General features: G+C 42.4%; 1 protein-coding gene across 1 annotated transcript; it reads left to right on the top strand.

Moving 5' to 3' along the window:
• The first annotated feature begins 1,213 nt into the window (after nt 1–1,213).
• LOC104288875 (alcohol dehydrogenase 1) lies at nt 1,214–13,252 on the top strand. The gene is made up of 9 exons (XM_009887748.1): nt 1,214–1,330; nt 4,395–4,496; nt 5,914–6,052; nt 8,101–8,188; nt 8,297–8,516; nt 9,218–9,478; nt 9,976–10,111; nt 11,606–11,744; nt 13,215–13,252. Exons 1-9 carry the CDS (start codon nt 1,313–1,315, stop codon nt 13,237–13,239), a joined length of 1,128 nt encoding a protein of 375 aa, XP_009886050.1. The 5' UTR covers nt 1,214–1,312; the 3' UTR covers nt 13,240–13,252.
• Nucleotides 13,253–18,947: the final 5,695 nt, after the last annotated feature.

Below are 18,947 nucleotides of genomic sequence, written 5' to 3'. Positions count from 1 at the left end.
AGCCTTTTTCCATAGGAAGCCTCAAGCCAGGCTCTCCCTTTTGCTCTGTGGGTCTTTGAAATTGTTTAGCAGGGGCTCTCAACCTCTGTTCTTCTAGCCATGGCCAAACAGCTCACATCCCCATCAGGCTGCAGTTGTGTCTCTGAGGCCACTAGAACACCCCACTGTCCCTGAAGTACCTGCCTGAGGTTATATACATCTACATGTTTTTCCCTGTTTCCTCTTCCTATACCTCTTCTTAAATTAATTAGTCATACAGGTAAACCTGTGAGTGCTGTACTTAGTAATTACTAGTCAGGTTATATGCAGTATTTCATCTCTTTTTTGCTTGTTTTTGAGGGAAAAAATCTTGATTTTAGAATGCTGGGCATAATTTGAAAATCAGTTAGGCTTGAAATCTACAGCAAAGGCACGCAGTGCTGACTTCCACCCACTCACTCGCACCAGGACATTGTGCCAGGAGAGGGTAAGTATGTGGGTGCGCGACCAGTGACAGAGCCTGCGCTTGCGGGTGTTGATGCAACCAACGTGTCAGGCAATCCACTCACAATTTGAGCAGGGTGGTGCACATGGTAAGAAAGGTGCATCTTCTTGCAGCACTTCTTGCTGACTTACTGATATTTGTTTTCCCATCAGCATGATTAGCACACTGTCCTTGGTCACTCTTCACTGAAAGCCATTCCAAAGATTAATGAGTAGCTGAACTGTAAAACTAAGGCATCAGGAGCAGGTACAGCTGCAGCCAGACAGCGTTTGTTTCTCAAGCAGCTTGCACAATTGCATGTTTTAATATATCAGCTTGCCTCTTCTGAGTGTCACCAAAGTAATTCAGCAAAACCTTCATGTTCTCACTGCAGCCCTGCTGCTGTGGATTCAAGAGCCACTCTCCCCTTTTCTCTTTGCACCTACAGTGACACTGAGAGCAATGGGTTTGGAGGCAGCCTCCCAGGTGGTGGAAAAAGCTTTCAGCCAGGGCTTTTGCTTTCTTCCCATGATGTTGAGGGCAACCAAAGATGGGATGCAAAAAGGGTAGGGAAGAGCATGATGAATGAATCAGGAAGACAGAAGCACTGTAAAGAGTGAGGTTTCAGCAGACGGGTTGTTTATTTTTGTTCTAGCACTTTGACTGATTAAGGGGTGGGACTCTGAGCTGGGAGGCTTGGCTATAAGAGCACTTGCAGGAGCACTTCACAAGACCGGCTTCCAGTGTATCGGACAGGACTTGTATCAGCAACCCGACTGCTTTGCAGCTGACTGAATTTTTGGCCCAAGAAATCAGTGGTGGCGGCTCAAAACAGAGACACCGGTCAACATGAGCACAGCAGGCAAAGTAAGCAAAAGTTTATATTAGAAAAGTTTCTTTGCTGCAGCTGAGTAATGCATTTTTAAATGCAGTTTCTTTGCACCATAAGTACTGATGGTGTAGCACAGATGAGAGTTTAGGAGGAAGCTGGTACGGGAGAGCTGCCTTTACTTGCAGGCCACTATCCTAGAAAATGGTTGTTACACTCTTCAAGGCAATAATTTATTTATTTGTTTAAACACGGAGGCAACATAAGGTAACAGCACCAGAATAAGAGAAGCCTCCCACCAGGGTTAGCAAACTATTTCAATCTCTCATTGGACAGTTTAAAATATGATACAATGTAGCAAGTGTTCGGATCAATGTATTTATCAGCTCTATCAGTTTCTGTTCTGAGATCCCACAGCAGTTTAAACTAGTTTTAGCTTCTTTGTAATTCATATCAGTTTGTTTTCTAAAAAAAAATAAAAGACATACTGTTAATATTCTGTTAAATTTCAGGGCGTAATTTTACTGATGTTAGGACAGTCATTAAATATGAATATGCATATAACAAGTCTGGAGCTTAAGTTAATGAAGATCAAAAGCAAGCATCACATGCAATGCAGTACTGAGCTGAGACTGGAATGAGTATTTACATCTTTGCTAGAAAGTGACAAGAGAGATGTAGATTAATATCAGTGCTGAAGTCAGTATATGTTTCTTCTTGCACTACCTGAGAGATGCTAACATACACCCAGAGACATGCAAGAGAGGTCAGTCAATGGACAGGAACCCAAAGATGGAAAATGACTGAAGGCATGTACCTTGCTGGAATGTGCCTTAAAGAAAGTACCAGGATCATTTGCTGTTACTGTCAGCTGTCTTCACTATTCTAAAACCAAACAAAACAAGGGGCCGGGGGGGTGGGGGTTGGAGAGGGAGCTCTCTCTGACTCTGAGGTACTGCAAGCGCAAAATTAATTGTAGTTCACTTGTAGGTAAATTCACCAAGTTCAGTCCTCCACCCAGCCTTGGACTGAGCATAGTAAATGAAGTGTTGCGATAGAACTAAACTGCCTTGTTTTCACTGTGTTTATCTTGGAGTAGTATGTGAGTTACTGTGTAGTTTACGTGACCAAGCAGCATAATCCTTATGCTCTGTAAAAGGGTGTGTTTCTACACTTACCCTCCCCCTACTGCAGTAACTTGTAAGGCTGGTAGAACACACGAGCAGAAAAAAACTCTGACTCCAGCTAGTGCTTGCCTTAAGAGATGAAATGGGTGATAGTGTGCTCTTGGAGCATCGTGGGATTGTGTTATAGTCGGTAAAAGTTCACAGGGACTCAACCATCAGAATAATACATAGTTAGCCTATCTCCAATTGCAGGAGAGATTCGTTCTCAGCAATCCACAGTTCTTAGCTACATTTGTTCTTATAAACACTACGATTGCTTTGCATGTGCAAGTTGTGAAATCATTATTGTGCTATGTGGAATACAGTATAAACACGTAAGCCCTTTTTTTTTTAAAGTAAGTTTCCTTGAAAAGGTGGCCCTTTAAAATGTGATCTTTGGCCTCGCTTGTGAATTTTTTACTAATCATGCCTGCATTTGACACGTGAAACGTTAAATATAGTGCAAACCTCTCTTGAGTCTGTCTTTTTCAAAGTGTTGTGTTCATTCCCACATTGGGTCTGGCTGCTGAAAGTGCGCTATTTTATTTCATGTGTTTAGTTTTCCTAGTAATTATTTTCTTTGTTACCAGTTGACTATTGATAATTAGATATAATTTCTATTTTTACTTCAAAAGCTTTGATACTAAAAAATTGCTCTATTTTTTTTTTCCCCTGAGAACTTTTCAGCACACTGTGTTAAGCTGTCCCAATCCCAGGGTCTCAGTCACACGGGACACTTATACATGTGCTGAACTTCTTGCATCGTGGACTCGATTCACCTCCATTTCCCTCTCAAGATAATGCCACCTGAACGCTTGCAGTCAGTAGGACTTAATAGAGTGACTGAAGACTTCAAGTAGAGTGTCACCTATAAGGGTATCATGGAATATTATATTCCAGGGCCTGGAGTCGTTTAAAGCTTGGGGATGGGCACAGACCACCAAGGAAGAACAGTAGTGAATACAGGAACAGAGAGACCCTGCTACCTTTGAATACACTAGGAGTGAGCTTGCAGGGTGGAGACTGGAGCTACCTTCTCTCTGACAGCCTGGGATGAGGAGTGGATGATGCTCCTCTCTCTTTCTGAGTGTGTTTTCCTCTCAGCAGCAGATGATCAGAGGAGCCCAGAGGCCGTCAGCACCCGGACAAAGCCTGTGGAACTCATGGGCAAATTTTAGTCTAACAGGCAAAAAAATAGCTGTCTTGGGTAGTGGGAGTAACAAAGTGGGAGTACTTTGAGCAGCAAGGTACCTTAGCACGGATAGTCTTGCGGTAAAAGGACCATTGCTTCTTCAAGGTTACCTCTGCATAGTGCTACACCATTTCACATAGGTGTCCTCTCAGCCATCACCTCATGGCTGAACTGGGGCTGTAACAAAATGTTCATAAGCATGTATTAAGACTCTGAATTCCATTTTTAGCAATTTTGTGAGTTCCTGACACAGGCAGTTCTAGGCAATAAAGACGTTATCACAACCTGACATATGGCATCATTTAGTGTGCCGTCTCCAAGAAGATGCGAATACACACCAGCCATCCAACACAGGAAAAATAATCCGCCAAGGAAGTTGGAAACAAAGAATAACTTTTCTACCTGAATAATGTTTGCTACTGTAGAACTCAAGAACAAAGGAGCAATGAGGATGGATAAGGTATCCAGTTATCCCAGGAGATTATTATAGATGTTGCTGAAAACTTTGTATGAAAGAAATGTGAACAAAGTCAGACATGATCTTGGGGGGGGGGGGGATGGGCTTACACTGTGCTTTGATGTTGGCTTTTTTGTTGCATTTTGTGTTTGTTTGTTGTTTTTTTTCTGTAGTTTTCCCTCTCCTCCCCTAAATATGAGCAGGAGTTTCACATGTAGAAATGTAAGAAACTGTATGGTGACTTGCAAATCCAAGTGCCATTGCCTTTTTCTTTGCTCTATTTGCAGGTTATTAAATGCAAAGCAGCAGTAATGTGGGAAGCCAATAAACCATTTTCTATTGAGGAAGTGGAAGTTGCCCCACCAAAAGCACATGAAGTTCGCATAAAGGTACTAAAAATAAAATTTAAGAAAACTGTCATGAATTGCATTCTGTCTTGCTGTTTGTCAGAATTATTTCTATAGATTTTTAGGACCCAGTCAGAAAATGTTACTATTCAACAAGCTCCTATGGAACATGCCTCAAGTCCTAAATTTGATCATGAGGTCCCTTTAAAAAAAAAAAAATCAGAGTTGGGCTTTTTGTTTACTAAGACACCTGTGCTTTTAATAGACTGAAAAAATTACAGTACGAGGTAAAAATCGGAATCTCCTATAGTGTGGAACAAGAACTTCTCTTTTACTTTGAATCTGTGCTAGGAAATAGCTCAGTAGGGCTGGGAGCTTCCTTTTTTAACTGCGTATTGAGTATCTGTTACATTTCGGGAACTTGTTCGTGGAATTCAGTAACTGTTTTCATTTTAGAGCAGTTTCAAGCATTACACAAGTGAGGAGAACCCTCTCATGGGGTTGACAACTCCATTTGGCAGAATAAAAGTTGTAAAGACATACCTGAATGTTTCAAAAGAAATACTGCTGTGATACCTGCAGAAAAATCCAAAATGTGATACAAAATATTATGTGTAGCCTAAATTTTTGTACATATAACATATAGATATATTATAATATGTAAATAATATATAGTAATTATAATTTAATTATATAACATTACATCATTGTATAATATCTTTTATAACATATCTATTATATGCTATATTGTAATAAAATATAATTAATATAAAATACATAAAATGTTTATATTTTTTAAAGAATATAATGTTATAATTATTTTATATTGAAATTTTTGTAATATTTCTATAATATTATAAACTTTTAATATTTGTATATTTATATATTGATATTAGGAATAATTCATTTTATTCTGTTCTTCATATATAATTTTATTGCTAGAACATTGGTTCTGCCAGCCAATCAATGAGAGTCCCTATAGAGCTCAGTAGTGCATAGCCAATGTTCAAAAAGGAGCCTTTTTTTTCAGATTAAAGACTAATACAAGACATGAAAATCATGAATATCACAACCAAAAGCATTTTACCTGCAGGTTTATTGTGTGCATATATGATTTTACAGGGAAGCAAGTGAGTTAGAATCATAAAATAGTTGGGGTTGGAAGGAACCTTTAAAGGTCACCTTGTCCAACCCCCCTGCAGTCAGCAGGGACATCTTCAACGAGATCAGGCTGCTCAGAGCCCCGTCCAACCTGACCTGGAATGTTTCCAGGGATGGGGGATCTAACACCTCTCTGGGAAACCTGTGCCAGTGTTTCACCACCCTCACCGTAAAAAAATTTCTTCCTTATATCTAGCCTGATATAAGGTATACCTCCAAATACATACTATAATTTCACTTCTGTATATGACATGACATAGTTAAATGCTGAAATATTCTTGTCTTCTCTCTAAATCAGATTGTGGCCACAGGGATCTGTCGCTCTGATGACCATGTGATAACTGGTGGACTGGTCATGCCTTTTCCAATAATTCTTGGGCATGAAGCAGCTGGTGTTGTGGAGAGTGTTGGGCAGGGAGTAACTTCCGTCAAACCAGGTATGAAACAGCACTGAACACAAACCCTGTCCTGAGTTTCCACACTCCTGTTTAAGTCAAAGATGATTACATGCGTGAGTACTTGTATTGCAGAGGAAAATGTTCCAACTTTGAGTTTTTTCAAGGATACCTTAAAGGACGTGCTGTTTACATCTTTCTGTGTTCCCAATCTTGATTTATTTTCAGATTTTCTATTAAATTTATTTTGGTTTTGGCAAAAATATCTGCAACTTGCATAGGGCTTTTCCTGTTACGGGATTAAGAACAGATTCTTTGTTGTTGGTCATAGGAAATCAGCTATTAGCTGCTGTTTTTTTAAACAGTTTACAGAACTAATCTCTCTCAAGAATAAGGCAAAGCAAAGCACTAGACAGCATGTCAAAGCACCTTCTTCTCATTCTCCCAACAGCTAAATAATCCATTGACTTCATTAGACCAAGCTTAGGTCTATGTGTTCAGTTACTTCACTTTAAAAGTATCAGGGCACGACTGGGGTGCCCACGCTGCTGCAGGCTTTGCTTGTGTGCAGCACCAGTGCAGGTGAGTCAGCACTGCTGACTGAGGGCTGGATCACTTTGAGGACACTTATCTTGACCAGCTGCTCCTCTCGCTACATCCTCTTTGAACCACTGTGCGTAGATAAAGTCAGTGAAAGATGCTGATTTTCGTTCAACTGCTGCAAGATGAGACAGGACTTCTACACACTTTTATGGGACTGAACAAATTCTAACAAAGGCTAAATTAGTAAGACAAAACATTCAGTGAACATAATCTGCGCAGAAATGCTCAGTTTTATCCAAGCAGTTGGTTACAATACCTAAGTAGTTCACTTTTAACACCTCTGTACTTCCAGTGTCTTTGTTCATACTGGCAACAAGTATGAAGTCTGTCCAAAGCAGGTTGGTATGTATGAGAAGAAAAAGGTTTATTAGAGATTTCTGCTTTAACTGCAAACAAATATTTATATTGCAAATTTCACTGATAGCTCTTAACTGTTTCTTCTTTTAGGTCTGGGTTCATAAATCACTGTTGTCTAATGCTAGCTGCCATGTGTTTCCAGGTGAGCTGAAACAGCAGGCCTGGACACATACACATGCACAAAATCACATTTCTCAATGTTGCTTAATTTACACCTTCAAGTTCTAAAAAAGGCTCCAAAACATGCAAAGTTTTTTTAGCAGAATGATTATTAAGCCCACGTCCCAGTTCTAAGTTAACTGAGAGTTGGGGTAGTGGGGGCATTTCATGTTCTGTAGGCATTTTCCATTTTTCAGAGGAAATCAAAGATTTCCTTTGACTTTCAAGGTATCAGGGATTAGCCACATTTTAGAATTGCCAAATCACAAATCGATCTGTATTTGGGATTACCTGTTTAGAGATTATTAGGTATTTACCATACGTCATTGCTGTGGAAAATGCCTAGCACTGGGAAGCTATGTGCTACTTTGTTAATCATATAATTGTGCTAGAGAATTACAGTTGTTTTCTTAGGTTGTGTGTGTCACTGATTCTCTGACAAATATTTTACCTACCTTAACTCCAATGCAACAGTAATAGGAATGCAAATATGAAAGAGACTCAAGAGGGCTGGCAAATGAATACTTAATTTCCCATTCTTTTTATGCACAGTTTACAGCCCTGTTATCTTGGCACTCCAATCTGCTGTCCTAGTGGATGTAAATTTTTATCTCAGTTTCTTTACCTGTGTATTACTATTTTTCTTTTCAGCAGAAGATGCAATAAACTGCAGAAGGAGTACTTCAGGAATGTCAGCAGCTAACACAGATTTATGACATAGCTCAGACTCTGTTCTACGAAGACACCAGGAATTTTGCATATTGAAATTAGTTGTAATAACCTTGCCCTAATTATGTCCTTTACAACAGAGAAAGATGATTTATCTTCCAAGAGCAGCAGAAGGAAATAAAACCAGCACTGCACTCGTACTGCCCATTTGCTTAGGGATTAAACACACTTGCTTCATGTTTGTACCTGCATGCTTCTTATTTGCCTTTTTTAATCCTTTGTCATTACTATTTTATTTCTAGGAGACAAGGTTATTCCACTCTTTGTTCCACAATGTGGGGAGTGCAACAGCTGCTTAAGCACCAAGGGTAATCTGTGCAGTAAAAACGAGTGAGTTTTCCTGGCTTACCTACAACCCTTATATGGTTTTTATTTATACAAAACTGATCGCATTCAACAGATTTCACTTGCCATTATTTCTGGTCATCTTTCAAACAGCCTTGGTTCAGGTGCTGGATTAATGCCTGATGGCACCACCAGATTCACCTGTAAAGGAAAAGCAATTCACCATTTTATTGGTACAAGTACCTTCACTGAATACACAGTAGTGCATGAATCTGCTGTAGCCAAAATTGATTCTGCTGCTCCTCTGGAAAAAGTTTGTCTAATTGGCTGTGGATTTTCAACTGGTTATGGGGCTGCTGTGCAGACTGCCAAGGTAAGTATTGTGGTGGGTGTTTCTGGTGTCTTATAGGATCTGTTCAAGATTGCATGGCTTGCAAGCAGGTTGTCAGCATGGCAGCCAGGAGGGTGGTTCAGGCAGCCAGTTCAGGGTGGAAAGAAGATACTAGTACTTTGCCTACTTCGGTTTCTCTGCCTGTAAGGTACTCAGAAATCTTCAATTCAAAATCCAGTAAAAATACTTACTACCATCTATTAAGTTTTCTCTCATAGCTTTATCAGCCCTAGAGAAATGTTACAACAGAGTTGATTTGTTTTATTGTAACTTAAGTCTAGGAATACATGGAAGCTTATAAATGGAACACTCCTAATTTGTAGCAATACGTGAATGTGACTTTTACAGCTGGCACTGTCTCCAGTGGAGTGACACTACAGATCTTAACACCACTGGAATATAGAGCATCATTAAAAAATGTGTCTAAACCTGAAGCTGAGACATGTAATGAAAACCTGGTCTCAGAAATGTATTTTAGGGACAATTTATCTTGGTCACATGTAGGATTATAACAGTATAGTTGGCTACTGCACTAGTAGGTATGCATGTGCAAATTACTTCTCAGCAGATGATAATGTCTAAATTACAAGAAGTGGCTTAAGTGAAAACATATTGATAATACGAAAATGCATTGTACTTTACCTAGACTGTAACAGTATGCCATGTTTATATGGTTATTATAGGTGGAACCAGGTTCCACCTGTGCCATCTTCGGCCTCGGAGGAGTTGGCCTCTCTGTTGTCATGGGCTGCAAGGCGGCGGGAGCTTCCCGCATCATTGCTGTTGATATCAACAGCGACAAGTTTGCCAAGGCCAAGGAGCTGGGAGCCACAGACTGCGTCAACCCTAAAGATTTCAAGAAGCCTATTCACGAAGTGTTGATCGAAATGACTGGCCATGGTGTGGACTACTCCTTTGAGGTCATCGGCCGTACCGAAACCATGGTATGCAACCAAAGATGTGGTCAAATGAGGATTTAACTTGTTAGCTCTGTCTTCGCTAACCCACCAAGAACCAAGGGTGAGGAGCTGAGAGCCACTGGCAAAGCGTCAAGCTAACTCCAAACCTCTTAAGTCCAGCTATCTGCCACTGAGATGCAGGGACAGAAGTACACTCAAAAAATTAGGAAAGGGAACTTCAGTGTATTCCCCTGACCTAACCAGGGTGGCTAAATTTCACATAGCCCACTATCTGCTTTCCAACAGTGGCTTATCACTAATGTGCAAACAAAATGGGGAAGCAGAACAAAGCTAGGACATACCTAACCCATGACAGCAGATACAGTGGTGTGAGCAGATACACTGGAACTTGTTTCATGTGGTTTCAGTTACAAAAAATGAATTGCGAGCTCAGCCCTGAGAGGAGGAGAAGGAATTCAAACTTTTATGCCCCAGTGGCAAATCTTGCATAACTCTGGGGTGTCCCTCTGTTTCAAATGCAGACTGCAGCCTTGGCCTGTTGCCAATACAACTATGGAGTCAGTGTGATTGTGGGAGTACCCCCTGCAGCACAAAAGATCACTTTTGACCCCATGCTCCTCTTCACTGGTCGCACCTGGAAAGGGTCCGTCTTTGGAGGTAAGGACTTGGAAAGATTTAACTGACTTGGAAAAATTGTAAATCAACTAGAATGAAATGGGATATATCAAAATTCATTGCTTAGGCTGTCCTATTGGAAGTAATACTGATAGCTATTTGCTGACAAAGAAGCACAAAGGAATTAATTATGGGAACTGTTAGTTAATGGAGAGAGGAGGATAGAAAAAAAACAGAAGGAGGGGGGAAGAAGGAGAAGAGAAGAGGCAGAGAAAGAGAAAGGAAGGGATAAAACGCAAAAAATAGAGAAAAAGGGGGAAAAGGGAAAAAATAAGAAAGGGAGAGAGAAAGGTAGAAGAGAGAAAGAAAGGCAGGGAGGGAGGAGAAGAGAAAAACAGAGAAAAGGAAAAGATATAAGGACAAAGAAAAAAGAAAAATAAAAGGACAAAGGGAGGAAAAGAGAAAATGAAGAAAAGATGAGGGGGAGGGAGGAGAGGGAGAAAAAGAGCAAGAGCAAAAAAGAGAATAAGAGAGATAGAATCATAGAATGGTTTAGGTTGGAAAGGACCTTGAAGATCATCAAGTTCCAACCTCCCTGCCATGGGCAGGGACACCTCCCACTAGACCAGGCTGCCCAAGGCCATGTCCAGCCTGGCCTTGAACACCTCCAGGGATGGGGCCTCAACAACCTCTCTGGGCAACCTGTTGCAGTGCCTTACCACCCTTAAAGTGAAAAACTTCTTCCAAAAAAGGAAAGACAGAAAAGAAAGAAAGATAGATGGAGAGTCAGGACCCTAAAGGACATCAGGGGTCAGACCCACCTGACTTACCCCATAGGTCAGACCCCAGCTCAGCCCCTTGCCAGTCCTTTCTAGTTCTTTCTCTTTTCTAAGCTCTCCCAGCAGAGCCCTGAACTCAGAAAGCCTTTGCTCACTCAACACAAAGCTGAAGGCCACAGAAAACTTATTTCCAACAATAGGTTTTCTTACTGACAACCAGTTCCTCTCATATATTCAATAGACACCTGAATAAAATAGCAGAGACAAATTAGGTTCGTCTGGAAAAGCATCCTACTATCCGAGACAGCTTTATCTAGTACTGTTTGTAAGAAAAAAGAGACACATCCACCACCCAATCCCCCAGTCAAGGGAGGGGCGGGGGACAATCAAGTTTCTAGTTACCAACATGGATGTCAGCACTCTGGCTTTTGTATGAGGTGTGATTTAGTGGACAATGTATCAATGGACAAGTTAAAACAGTATTTAATGTGGGGGAAAGTTTGGATTCTGTAAAGATTGAAATTTTTACTGGCCTTCTACCAGTAAAGCACTTACTGGACTTGTCACATGTAGAATAGCTGCACTTCATCCCATGTTTCCTGCTGGCATTCTGTGGTACAAAGGTAAAGGCATGCTACAACACTTCATCATGCTATTCTGCTATAGAAAGTTCATCTAAAAATTAAGCTGCCAGAAGTTTTATCTATTTTTACAAGCATTTAATGGTTCATTATCCATTGTCTGTGGGTTTTTTCAGGCTGGAAGAGTAAAGATTCAGTCCCTAAACTGGTTGCTGACTACATGAAGAAAAAATTTGTTCTGGATCCATTAATAACCCACACACTTCCTTTCACTAAAATCAATGAAGGATTTGATCTGCTAAGGACAGGGAAGAGGTAAACATCATTTAACTGTAAAGGTTCTATATAAATAAGCTAAATGAGCTGTACCGTAACACAGAGTATGACTTCATGGCAGAGAATGGGGAAGGCAACCCACTATGCCCCTTAATCCCGCCCAGTATGTGTCCACGGGTTGCAGCTGCAGTAATAAAGCTAGCAAAGCTTTAGCTTTTGAAACGCAGTGGGCCCTGTCTTTCCTTTCAGAGGAACTTTCAGATTCTAGTTTGAGGAAGGACTGTGGGTGACAGAGGGAGAAAAGACCATACAAATAAGGAAGTCTCTGCCCACCACCCATTGGAAGAGAGCACACAACTGAAGGAGCCTTGCAGTGCCAAGCTGTAGAGTGCCAGGGGTTAGCTACATCACATTGTTAGAAACATTTTAGGATGAGGAGCAGGAACACAGCGGTAGCCTGTGTTTACTGGAAGAGCAACTCACCATTCCTCTTGTGAGTTAGGGAACAGAGTCCCAGTGCAAATAGTCCTAAAGCCACTGGGTAGTTCACCTTGAACTTCAGAGCTTTTCAAAAAGGAAAGTACTTGGTGTATATATACATTGCGAACTCAGAATTTGGCTCTCATGCGTTCCTCAAATATTGAGAGTGTTCAGCTCAGACTCTGTTTTCATAGGGTGCTGAAATCAGAAATATTGTTTGCCAGAGACATTTGACAAGATTCACCATGGGAATAATTGAAAATTCTCCTTGGCACAATTGGGAAATACATTTATTTATCTTAGTATATGTAGGGACTACCCCTTTTGAAAGTTCTAGCTGTTTATAACTTAGACGGTCGGGAGAATTACATTCATGTTTTCTTTTCATTGCCATTTTCTAGAAGTTATGTTAGGTGTTACTTGCTCTAAATATGAAAAGCACGTAAAAGAAAAATTCAGGCCTTAAGGTTTGTTCTCCAGTCCTAACTATGCAGCACACACTTCCTTTTTTGACTGTCCTTATTTTAGATGTAAATGTAAGTTTTTGATTTTAGTGTAACAAACAGGGGAAAGTGGTGAGGGCAGAGATGGCATCAGCTTTGCTAAAATACTGACAGTCAACCTGAAGATAGAGGCATGTTGCAGCTGACCATTTTTACTAAGTGAACCACTTCAGTGTTTCAGCCCAGAATAAGCTCTACCACTCAGGCTACCCTTAGAGCCATTTGTAACTGGAAAGATGTGTGTAAGCCTCCTCTAAGGACTTCCCAGGCTATATTTGGTGATTAACTGCCAGGAGCCCTGGGCTTTGTTGAGCAAAGGCTTCACAGTCGTGCATGAATTTTGTTCTCTGTATCTGCAGCAAGGTTTGCACATCTGCTCTGTGATTTTGATGCAAGCCAGCAGGGGCAGGGGAGAGAGTGCCCTGGTTCCAGCAATAGCCTAGATTTTCAGAGGAAACAGCAGTGTTTTGCTGACATTAGCCCTGGAGCTTTTCTACTGTCACTAACCTGTCATTTTATATTGCAGCATTCGCAGCGTCCTGGTCTTTTAGGATTCCCAATTGTTAAGCAGCAGATGGCTCAGCACCAGTACAAATTTCATTATCCTCCAATACAAATGATCTGAAATAAAACCACAACCACTACCACTACCACCCTAGAATAAAAAGATCAAGCTCAAACCCCAGACTTCAAGCACAGCATTTACAAATGAAATAATCTTTTTCCTCCTACCTTTTCCTCCTGATTCTTGCTTTAAATCCTCTGTATTGTGCTGCAATTTTCTTTTAATAACCAGTTATGAATTATAGGACTTGCTGCTGTCACAGGTGTTAGCAAATGTTTGGATTTTTTTAAAATGGCTTTCAATACGCAATCCTTTAATAAAAGACAAATTAAGGAAACTCTTTCTTTGGGCCTTCGTAATACTGCAATCTTAACAGATTTGTGCATGCATCTTAGCACAGTAAAACTCTAGGTCAGAACTATGTATCCATCCTGAAAGATTGTAGCATTCCATTACCTGATAGGCAACAAAATTACTCCTTAGGCCATTACCTGACAGGCAAGGAAATTACTGCACAGATTAAAATTTATGGTGACCATGTGTTTGAATTAGTAATTTCAGTAAATGATATTTGAGTAAAATAGAGACTTAGGTACTGGATAGTTTACCAATTAACACTTCCAAACATTTTACATAAAACTGCTGTGGTGGTGTTCTGTGTTATGGTTTGTTTGGGGTTTTTTTTTAACTTTTTACCTCTTTCTTGGGGATGTTTTAGCTGTTTTATCAGAATGGTTTTAGATCTTCGGCTAGTTTATACAAGTTCATCTGATGCTTGGGAAACAATGTGAAGAAATATGCATGTGCATCAAGTATTGTTGTTTGTTTCCATTAAATAAAGGGGAGGTTTCATAACCTTTAAGTGTGAATACAAAGTAGATGGGAAGAAACAAGTGAGTGGTAACAGTTTGCAAGAAATCAGACATAAAGCATTTGCTGCTTTCTGCATTTGTAACATGGAAACAGGAACAGAAGCTATTTCTATCTTGGCAAACGTGGTCCATGTTGATTTATCTAAAGTACTAAGATTTATCAAAGTACTAATCAGACTTTGCAGGCACTCGCATGCACTGGGTGGAAGAACCTCCGAAGTAAGGGGACTGTGGGCTAATGATGACTTACTTGTTTGTGTCAGCAGAAAGAGTCCTTGAGCGGCCGAGCTAGGTTAATGATTTGAGGCTAAGTTTACCAAGAGATTAGACTTTAACAGAAGAAGATCCTTTAACACGTGTGTGTATAATAAGCTCAGTTTATACGTCAATTAAGACCCAAACTTCAGTCATTTGTTTCTGTATCTGTGCAGTTGGGGCTGAAGATTTTTTCTTGACCATAAAATAATTCTTTTCAGGTGCAGTTGAGTTGAAGAGTTCTATTCTCTTTCAAGGAAGGTTGTGTGGGAACTAACAGTGTGAACTGGATCACTATTCAAAATAGGAGGAGAGGGGTTTTAATTCTACTTAATTGATCTCATTGGTAGTAACATAGATTCAGCAGAAACAAGAGCATAATAGTATCTCAATTCTCAGAGCATTCTAACAAAATGTTTTCTGTGGAGGCCAAGCTAGTTTATTGTACCAGCAAAGGTACATTTAACTCATGACTTAAACAGAAGCCAAAGAAGGCCTGTTTAGATCTAGCTTGTGAGGACAGAAAGGAGTATGGAGACGTAAAGTATCCTCCATATGCCAAATACAAGGTTTTTTCCAAGGCTTTCCCTATTGTATGAAGGCTAGCGAATATTACAGCAGTCTTCAAAGTAGTAGAAGAAAAAAGAGTAGAGGTAGGAAATAAAGTACAATGAAACTTCTCGCTTCTGTCCTCTTCAGGATAATGCAAAGCCTACTTCTGTTGTAATCTGCCAAGCATAGTAAACAATAAGCTGTTAGTACCTTTATTAGGACAGTTCCTGGGGCCTAAAACAATAAACCCATGAAATAATTTTCTTAGGGACATTTTATAAGGCAGCAATCTAGTTCAGTCTTCATATGGAGGAAGGCAGTGGCTTCTGACTGGGGAATGACAAATAGTTCATACTGTCCTAGAGTATTTCTCCATGCAGATCCCCATCCACATTCAGCTGAAGACTAAATTGTTTGTGTGACTGTGCAGCTCTGAACAGTTCATTTCTGACAGAACTTCCCAATGGCTCTCTCACTCTGAGGTACTCCAGGTGGGTTCAGGTCCACATGCAGAGGCTCTGTCTGAGCCTCCATTTACAGAATCAGGGAATCACAGAATTATAGAGGTTGGAAGGGATCTCTGGAGGTCATCTAGTCCAACCCCCCTGCGAGAGCAGGTTCACCTACAGCAGGTTGCACAGGATGGCGTCCAGGCGGGTTTTGAATGTCTCCAGAGTTGGAGACTCCACCACCTCTCTGGGCAGCCTGTTCTAGTGCTCTGCCACCCTCACAGTAAAGAAATTCCTCCTCATGTTTAAGTGGAACTTCCTATGCTTAAGTTTGTACACATTACATCTTGTCCTATCACTGGACACCACTGAAAAAAGACTGTTCCAATCCTCCTGGCACCCTCCCTTTAAGTATTTATAAGCATTGATAAGAACCCCCCTCAGCTTTCTCTTCTTCAGATTAAAAAGACCCAAGTCCCTCAGCCTTTCCTCATAAGAAAGATGCTCCAGTCCACTAATCTGCTTTGTAGCCCTTTGCTGTACCCTCTCCAGCAGTTCCCTGTCCTTCTTAGGAGCTTTCCTGTGAACGAGCAGGGTCCACACTCCCCATCAGAGAACAATCTGTCCATTAGAACACAATGACACTATGAAAAATCCACAAAAGCCATGAAAAATCCAGTAACTGCCCAAGAGACAAACTCTTTGACAAAGCATAATGGTGTTTCCTCAGACCTTAAACCATGCCAGTGTTTACTGAACACCACTTGGCTTTATGTGCAGCTGAGGACTACCGTGTTTCCGCTCTGCCACCACATCCCACCCACCCAGCAAGTCCCCCAAAAAACAGCACAAGAGACTTGCATAGCTCCAGCAGTGTGTGCTCCAGTGGTGGAAACAAATGCTATGCATTTAGTTTTACATGCCTGTAAGATCACCCTCCTTGACAGTGCATTACGGAAAAATGATCATTCCCGCACAGCATAATCCCCTCTATTGCTGTAAGGTTATCAGAGGGAGAGCATGGATCCAAGTAATAAAAAGCACTGTGTGACAGAGATAACTGGGAGATGACAGCACAATGTTTTCTTCAAGGGCTGTCACATCTTCGGCTGCTCAGGACAACTAAAACGAATTTTTCTCGTGCCAAGATACATGAATCTTACCAGAAGATAAGATAGACTCTTTTTAATGCAGCAGGCAGACCAGGCTGAATATCGAAAACCTTAAAAAGTTCATTCTAAAAATCCTAATTCCTGGGAAATAATACATAACCAGCTCTCACAGTCTGATGAAAGCTACCAAAGGTGGGCAAAGAAAAGTATGACAAAGTAGAAGTTACCTGCGGAAAATTCCTAAATGTCCCTGTACACCTGAAAAACAGATCAAAATAAGTGCATGGCCACTCTAGTACCAGGTGCTCAGCTCCATGACAGGAGCACAGCACTACCTGATCAGCAGGGCTGGGGAATAGGCTGCCCAGCACCACTTCCACACAGCTGGAGCCACTGTCACACCACAGGGCCACCATGCCCCAGGCAAGAGTGCAGCCAGCTTGCTGGGGCACAGTCGGGCTGCTGGTCCGCACTGGTGTAGTGGGAGATGGGCCCAGGGGACTGGAGACCTGGGGGTCTGGCCTGCAAACATCAAGTGCTGCTGCTGACTTGGCCCTCCCCCTATGAAACAGGGCTGGGACACGCGGTTGAAAGTGCCAACACAAACTGCTCCACACAGTGCCCTCGACACATACACCTAGGGCTCACGCCTTCCCAAGTGGCCGTCCTCTGCACCCACTCTAAGAGGTTCGTGTCTTTCTTGTGCTGGGGGCTGCAGAGCTGGACACAATACTCCAAAAGTGGGCTCTCACCAGAGTGGAGTGGAAGGGGAGAATCACCTCCCTCAAGGGTCCTGCTCATCCAATCTCCCATACATCACCTTGCTCGATGTCAGAGCAGAAACAGCTCTGTGGAAACCACGAGAGCCTGGGGGACTGAAACCCTCCAAACCTTGTTGCACACGAGTGAAACAAACGTGTCCTTGGAAAAAAAACCCTTCCTGACACATTCTCCCCTTACTACCCAGGTGAAAATAGCTGCAACACCACCGACAGTTCAGCTTCACTCCAAAAGGACATGCATGTTTGTCCACCACACCATGTCTTCACCGTGGGTTTTTTTTTCTTTTTTTTTAATTTTTAATCCTTTTGCAAATACCTTCACGTGAACTGCTGTCAGGTCAAATGCTAGCCCCTGGCAACAAGGGGACCCCGAGGAAGCCCGAGCGCTGCCACAAATCTCCTCCTCCCTCCACACCTGCCAGAACCAACCAGAAGAGAAAATCTCGCTGAGTTGTCTCTGCCTTTCAGGCAGGGAGGGCAGGGCATGGCCCGAAGGCAGCGCCACCAATAAAAGCCTCCCCCGAGGACTTCTGCCCACTCCCCACGTGACTGCCAACATCTCCCTGCTGCAATCCAGCTCCTCTGCTACACACTCGCTGTGCTCCTCAGAGTCCGGCATCGGACTCAGATTAATCACCTCTCCCCGCTCTCTGGCAACGGTCCCACACCAGGACTCCCTCCCTTCAGCCACGGCCTGTGGCTGCACAGGAGCTCCTGGGCCATTTCGCAACACGGGCTTTGGCCAGACGGGCGGCAGCTTCCCTCCAGCCTGCTGCAGCGACAGACACGGCTCTGCTAAGACCACATGGCTACTTCTGGAAAAGTAAGGACAACTCAGTTCCCATCCTCCTTTCCAAGGTGCCCGGCTCTTGGGGGAATATTCTCCCAATGGCTCAGCCTGCGCACCTCTACTGCGTGCCCTCTTTCCTCTAGCTTTACTCCCCCAACTCATCCAAACCCCTTTGAATTACGTGAGATTCTGCTCTCAGACAGCTGCACGTGTGGGTACCGCATTAGGTAGTGCATTCCTCTCCCCTTCTGTCCAGCAGGCTCGGGAACGAAAACACTGAATCATACTGCTCGGAAAAAACCCTCCTGCTCTGCCCCGCTCTGTGCTCCCGCTTTAACAGGGAAAGCTCTTCAGAGCTGCAGCCTTGCAGCCACTCATCTCCTGCATTCAATCTTTTCCCTGGCAAAACCCCTCTCAAGGTGCAAGCTGAATTTTGCTGACATCAAACAAGCTCTGGGGTGGGTGGCTCGGGGTTTGGGAGATGCCACGCACAGATCATCCCTTTGGCAAGAGAAAAAGTTATCCCGTTGCCAGCCGGATGGGGATCATTCCTTAACCCCTCCTTAGGAACCTTCAGCCCATCATCTTGCAAGACCAACAGCAAAGCCATGAACAGGTATTTCCACTGGAACTAGAAGTGCTGTCCTTCTGACCCAAAGACTCAGAAACGCATGTGTTGCTGTCAAATCAGCCCAGTACACCAGGGTCTCTTCCCCTCAGGGATCTTCTCCGTGTTGTGGCATGTGTGCCAAAAGTCAGCTTGGAACTCATGCTGTACCCATGTGGCAAACAAGAGAGGGGCAAGAGCCATCTTCACCTTAACACAGAGCAGCCACAGGCCTGGCAGGGCATCAGCATCAAGCGTGTTGGGAGGACATACCC

The sequence above is a fragment of the Charadrius vociferus genome, unplaced genomic scaffold (genome assembly GCF_000708025.1).
Source record: "Charadrius vociferus isolate BGI_N301 unplaced genomic scaffold, ASM70802v2 scaffold2026, whole genome shotgun sequence".
In the NCBI taxonomy this organism is placed as follows: Eukaryota; Metazoa; Chordata; class Aves; order Charadriiformes; family Charadriidae; genus Charadrius; species Charadrius vociferus.
This window is presented reverse-complemented; position numbering and strand designations above follow the sequence as displayed.

Excerpts from the sequence above, each read along its gene's own strand:
- LOC104288875 (XM_009887748.1), top strand. Across the intron at positions 4,497-5,913 it reads CACATGAAGTTCGCATAAAG|ATTGTGGCCACAGGGATCTG; the intron begins GTACTAAAAATA and ends TCTCTAAATCAG. Across the intron at positions 8,517-9,217 it reads CTGCTGTGCAGACTGCCAAG|GTGGAACCAGGTTCCACCTG; the intron begins GTAAGTATTGTG and ends TGGTTATTATAG.